The sequence below is a fragment of the Vicia villosa genome, linkage group LG3 (assembly GCF_029867415.1).
Source record: "Vicia villosa cultivar HV-30 ecotype Madison, WI linkage group LG3, Vvil1.0, whole genome shotgun sequence".
In the NCBI taxonomy this organism is placed as follows: Eukaryota; Viridiplantae; Streptophyta; class Magnoliopsida; order Fabales; family Fabaceae; genus Vicia; species Vicia villosa.
Genome location: NC_081182.1, coordinates 42,037,922 through 42,044,868, shown reverse-complemented (window position 1 = coordinate 42,044,868; position 6,947 = coordinate 42,037,922). Strand labels below are relative to the sequence as shown.

The window sequence follows — 6,947 nt, the reverse complement described above, 5'->3', positions numbered from 1 at the left end:
AATACTTATACGAATTCCACTAAATTTATTCAGTATACTCACATGATTTAGTCATCTTTTCTTTTAACCTAAGCAGCATATATTTTTTCAACTAAATAAAAGGTAAGAAACACAAAATAAAAAGGCACAAATAATTATAATTTCCTTCCAACGAAATTATTAAGGAATGTTACCAGTTGTAGTATTAAATTACTACTTTCCCCCCAAAAAAACCGAAAGATTAGATGCTATATGAAATAATTAATAAAAAATTAAAAGTGCTATGAGAATAGATACACCACTGAGATTTCTAATCAACCTGTGATTTCATCAAAGCATAAATATTTACCCCCATATATCACGTGCACTATTTCCTTTTTATAGAATGGGACTAAACAACCAATTTAAAACTATATATATGGACATGATATATATCTGAACATCATTCATAAGTTCATTCATATACATTTTTACTATCAAATATGGGTGAACAATTTGGTCCATATTTAGCAATGTTTTTAGTACAATTAATATATGCTGGGATGACTTTGCTGTCTAAATCTGTGTTTAATGGAGGAATGAAAACATCTGTGTTTGTCTTTTATAGACAATTTGTTGGAGCCATTATCATGGTTGTTTTATCTTTGATATTTGAACGGTAATACTAAATTTTTATTTCTTTCTTTGGCTTATATTTAATTTGAGTTTTCGTGTAATAATATATTTTGTTATATGGTTTAGAAAACAAGCTGTGCCAGTGACTTTCTCGTTCATGACTATCTTCAAGATTTTCATGCTTTCATTATTGGGGTAATACATTACTATTCTCTGACCTTTCTCTAATCTCTAATTAAACCGATTTTATTTCGACAAATTTTTTTAAGACTAATTAGGTCTTCAATTTTAATTGGTTGTTTTCCAGACTTACTTTAGCTTTGAATGTTAATGGTATTGCCCTTGCTTATACTTCTGCTATGTTGGCTGCTGCAATAGTTAACAGTCTTCCTGCTTCAACATTATTCTTCGCTGTTCTACTCAGGTAAATTTATTATCCGTTTGTCTGATATTTCTGTATAATCTTTATTATTTATATATATGGTAATATCTATTTCTGCAGAGTAGAGAAAGTAAATTTAAGGACAAAATCTGGAATTGTAAAAATAGGAAGTGTATTATTATGCATGGCCGGTGTGTCGATATTGGCGTTTTACAAGGGGCCTCAATTGCATATTGTGCATCATCATCGCGATGATTGGCAACATAAGGATCATTTTTCATATAACAATAAATGGATTTTGGGTTCTTTACTCTTGTTCTTATCAACCATCATGTGGAGCTTGTGGCTTGTACTTCAGGTGATATTCATTTAACTTTTTTGTTTGTTTATATTATTATATGATGCAATCATAGAATATTTATACTGATTTTTTTTTCTCTAATGAAAACAGTCTCAGTTGTTGAAAAGTTACCCTTCAAAATTAACATTCATGAGTATTCAGAGTGTATCAAGTGCAATTCAGTCATTTGGCATTGCCATTGCTTTTGAAAGAGATTTTGAGCAGTGGAAGTTAGGTTGGAACATGAGACTATTAGCAGTTGTTTATTGTGTAAGTAGTATTCTATTTTGATACTTATATTTGTTTTTTTTTTCCACTTAAACTTAAAGAAAAATAATTAGAAAAAAATTATAAATTGTGGCTATAATTAATCACTATTAAACATAACAAATATTTTATGAGATTTTATTTAGTTATAAATTAATTATAACAAATTTAAAATCATGTGCAATAACCTGCTTCACACGTTTTGAGAGACGGCTCTATTAATGATTTTGATTATTATTATTATTTTTAATGTAACAGGGGATATTAGTGACTGCAGTTGCTTACTATTTGCAAGCATTGGTGATTGAGAAGAAAGGACCAGTTTTTCCAGCAACTTGGAACCCACTCAGTTTTATTATTGCCACCATTGGTTCTGTGATACTATTGGATGAGCCACTATTTTTAGGAAGGTGAGTTGCAATCTTAACTCTAAAAAGTTATTTTTCAAAAATATTGGAAAAGAAAAAACATGAAACGATTAAGAATGACAACTAAACTAAATAATCGAACCGATAAAGATTTACCTAAGAGCAAATTTAGAATCTATGCCTGGATTAAAAACAAAAAATCAAATAAAAAAAAAGATAAAGATGGTTAATGAATAACATTCATGTTTGTTGACACATTTCAGCCCCAAATAATTACTATTCTCCGAACTAAAATTAATCTTTAACAAATTTGACACATTATCTAGCTGAAAAACTAGTTAAATGTCTCGTAAAATTATGATAAAATTAGCGGTTCAACTAACTTATAAATGTAAAATAATATAAAGATATTTAATATATAACTATTTCATATTAAATTAAAATAAATTATAAAGGATAAAAGTAGGTTTTTGTTAAAATAATAAGGATAAAAAAGGAAGAAAAATGATATACAATAAATTAAAATGCTATTTGAAATTACATATGAAAAATAAGTTATAGATTAGCAAAATAAATTATAAACTCGTGATAAAAAGACCGTTACCAAAAATATCTAAAATGTCATATTATAAGCTAAAACTATAAGCTCAAAAATGTGTCTTATCAAACAGAGCCTTAAACATTGATTCATCTAATGATTCGATGAATGCATCCGACAAGGTCTTCTAAAATTAACCTTCTCAAACACAAATTCTTTTGGTATATCACATTTCTATTTTTGTGTAATAGGATTAGGGTTGTTCATGGTACAATTCGTGAAAAAAACGTAATTGAATTGAAGCAAATCATAGTAAAAATTCAGTTGAAGTGAATCTGACTATTTCAATTTACTAAGAACCGAACCAAAATCATTGATTTGATATACTGTTTAGAAATTCCGAATCGTACTGAACTCTTAGAAGACAATTTTTCTCGAACCAAACTATTAAGCTATTTTTCAATTTTTTAAAATTTTCTTAAAACTTGTTTTAAGTATTTTTCAGTTTTTATTCGGTTTGGTTTCAGTTTCGTTCCGGTTCTAAAATTGTTTGTGTATTATGGGTTGGTTCTAAGAATTGAGCCTTTTGGACAACAACCTAACTAGAGAGTCCCAAGTGGATTCAAGGCAAGGATCAACCCCTACAACCAACCCCAAGTACTTAAATAGAAGAGATCCTGGCATAAAGTGGAGAAGTCACTTTTTTAGTCTAAAAAAAAAGGATACACATTAACCCCAGGGCCGTCTTTGAGGGCGTGCAAAGCGGCCTACCGCACAGGGCCTCAGATTTTTTATGGTTAAATTATAACTAAATAGGGCCTCATAAATCTGTGTCACTATTAAAATTGGATTAAATAGGGCCTCTAATTATTTTGTTATGGTTGAACCAGGACTAACCTACACAGGGCCTCCAAAAAATTGAGACGGCCTTGATTAACCCATATTATAATACTCTAAAAAAATTAACTTGAAAGCCGATGCCAACTTAAAACCCCTAAGAATAGCTTGAATACACCATACATTCTCAATTTATTAGTCATCCAAGATAAGAATATCATTTGCATACTAAAGATATGATCACAATATTAAAGGATCTTACTCTAATCTTGAAAAAAAGAGACCACTTAGACCTTCTGTCACAAGTAGGAAAAGGAAAGGAGCAAGAAGGTCACATTGTTTCAAACCACTTTGGATACTAATTTCTTATGTTGGGCCATCATTCATTAACACTGCAAGATTTACGGTAAATAAATAGATTTATTTTTCAGACATAACTATTGTGTCAAGTCAATGACTCAGTCATGTATAGGGATTTAAACCTTATCCATATCGTTACGACAACCTTCTCCCCTGCGACATTCTTCAAAACTTTATCTCTAATACATAAGATATTGACACTTTATTGCCTTATTTATCATTTATATTTTCTCCCATTAACTTAGTGTTCTGGCATCTTTTCCTCTCCCTCCAATGTATCTACATATTTTTGTTCAATCAAAATCATATTCATCTTCACTTCCCATAGATGGAGCCACATGTCAAGCAGATCGAAAAAAAGAGCAAATAATAATGATAACCAAATTAAATAATACAATAAATAAATATTAAACTAAGAATGAATCAAGAACCAATATACAAACAAAAAATTAAACAATCAAACCAAATACAAAGATAGAGAAAGTAGAAGAACAACACTTATGTTTGTTGATGCAATTCAGTATAAAAAGACAACTACATTTATGGGAGAGAGCAACTCTCCGGTTCACTATCAATGCGTCTTTACAAGAGAACCAAAAGCATTACTAGAAATTATCTCCAATTACTCAAGATGAACAATCCCTAATTTTCTCGCCCTTTAAACTCACAATGAAATCACTTTAGGGATCATCTACCTAATGATTCCTATCTACACAAAGTGTTTAATTGTGCTTCCAAAGCCTAGAGTTATACATAATTATAAATCCGTGTTTTGGTGCTTTATCACATTTTCTTACAAATAAACCTAAAAAATGTTTTTTTACATTTATTTATAATATTTCTAAAAACCTATTTATTCCCTATTTTTAAGATTGGTTTGAGAGATTTGATCTTCTCCAAAATAACAAAAGCTTTCTGATCATAGATTGAAGAATCAAATCAGAAAGAATGAACCAACTCAAAAAGACTAGGATCCCAATGATCCCACCACCCATTAGACACATTGATCGGTTCGAGCCTGGCACCTGCCTCTCCTATAGTCTAGAACCAAATGAAACTCCTACCTAAAAGGAGAAGATTAATCAAATCTTTATGTGAAATAAAATCGGTAAAGACTAAACATTCATTACTCCTAGAAGGACTAAAGGAACTACTTCTAACTTTTCACCAAAAGAGCGGACAAATTTGAAATCATCCAAAACACACCAATCTCCTCCCATGATTTCTTTACGGAGACAAAGATCCGCCCACATTGCCATCATCTATGACAAGACACTCTTAAAATAGACATTAAACACATAAAATAGCCTTAGAAGCACCTCACTCCATACAAACACCAAGAAACCCTTGATTTAAGAAATAGAATAGTGATCTATCCTTCAAACTATACTAGATAGAGAGACCACCGCTATTGCTCACAAGGGGGCAAAAGCTCCGATCAAAAAAAATTACCTTACACAAACTGACTAAGGAAGTCAGAAACCTCAAGCTTAGTATCCCTTCTAAGGAGTATGAATTGCCATGTGCTTTTACTCCTTAGTATGAATTATCATACTAAGTTATATCAACCTATACAGAAAACTAAAAACATAGTTTTTTTATAGCATTATTTAAATCATCCACATACAGAATGTTCACAAATTCAAAATTAAATACATATTCACCTAAAAAAAATCAAGCTCTGACATGTTACCTGCAATGTTTTAAAAACTGGATCAAACTGGCCTATCAGATCGATTGGATCGGGAATCGGAAGAGTCACCGGTCTGGTCTGATTGTTGGACAAGGTATGCTATTGAACCGGGGAAAATCGACCAAAACCGGTCAAAATCGAAAAAAACCAGTGAACCGGCGGTTTTAGAAAACCGGCGGTTCAAATGCATGTTTTTTTCCGCACAAAACGACGTTGTTTTTATGATTTTTTTTATAAATAAAATAAAAATATAATTAGACTTTATTCAAATCTTATTTGGAACAAATTTTTCACTATATACAATTAGCCCTGGTTTAAAATTTATTTAAATTTAAATTTTGTATTATTTTATTGTGAGTGATGATTATATTTAGAATTTGAATGTAAAGAATAAACATATGAAATTATGATATTTTGAAATTTTAAAATTTTAAAATTTTGTAGGTGTTGTGATGTTTTTTAGAGACTGAGTCATCCGGTTCGAGCGATTTAATACATACATATATATATATATATATATATATATATATATATATATATATATATATATATATATATATATAGTATTGCAATAGAGTATGATTTATTCAACCGAATTATCCGATTTAGTTATGCAGTTCGTCCAGTGATCCAGTAATTAAACCAATGAACCAGTGACTCAGTACCCTCACCAGTTTGATGACCGGTCCGATTTTTCAAACTCTTGTTACATGTGTTAGATTATAACTATAAATTCATCATCAATAGCCATGATAAATTTTGACAAACTATGTATACAATAAAAGGCATTTCCATAAAACTCACATATTTATCAAAGAGTTCTATCATGTTAAACCAAATTTATAAACTACATATATAACTTCTATTATCCTAATGCTTATTCATTTAATCGGCTTGTTTATTTTTCAGTGTTTTAGGTGGAATTTTGCTGGTTTTAAGTTTGTACACTGTTTTATGGGAAAAAAGCAAAGAAGGAATCACTCATAATCACAATTCTTTACCTATTCAACCATATAAAGAATGTGCAGAAATAAAAACAGAGGTCCCGTGTAGCAAGCCACCCCAATGACCATAGATTTTCTTTTTTCTATTTACTCATATTTAAAGTAATGGATTAGTGGGTTTAATAACTATTGTATTGTCATGCTTCGTTCATTGGGAAGATTTTGCTATATATAGAACAACTTTATATTAAGAACCAATATTAATTATATATATAGGTAGGTTTCTTTTGTCAAAAGAAAAAGAACCAATAACATCGAGCTTTTCATTTATAGCTTTTGATGAGTTACTCTTCCACTCACCTTAATTTAAAAATATCAATGTATGTGAAAATTCGACAACTTTATTATGAAAAATCAAAGTTTGCACTTATCCGCATAATCCTATTACTAACTATAGGACAAATTAATAACCTCATTTGCTAATTATGGGCAATTATAGTTATCTAGGAAGGTTCGGTTGGTAGAAGTTGATATATATATATATATATATATATATATATATATATATATATATATATATATATATATATATATATATATATATATATATATATATATATATAT

General features: G+C 29.7%; 1 protein-coding gene across 1 annotated transcript; it reads left to right on the top strand.

Annotated features, from left to right (window-relative positions):
- Positions 1 to 461: 461 nt before the first annotated feature.
- On the top strand, positions 462 to 6,637 carry LOC131655526 (WAT1-related protein At5g64700-like). The gene is made up of 7 exons (XM_058925382.1): positions 462 to 637; positions 721 to 789; positions 902 to 1,018; positions 1,097 to 1,334; positions 1,428 to 1,586; positions 1,842 to 1,993; positions 6,289 to 6,637. The coding sequence occupies exons 1-7, from the start codon at positions 462 to 464 to the stop codon at positions 6,446 to 6,448; spliced, it is 1,071 nt and encodes a 356-aa protein (XP_058781365.1). The 3' UTR covers positions 6,449 to 6,637.
- The last annotated feature ends 310 nt before the right edge of the window (positions 6,638 to 6,947 follow it).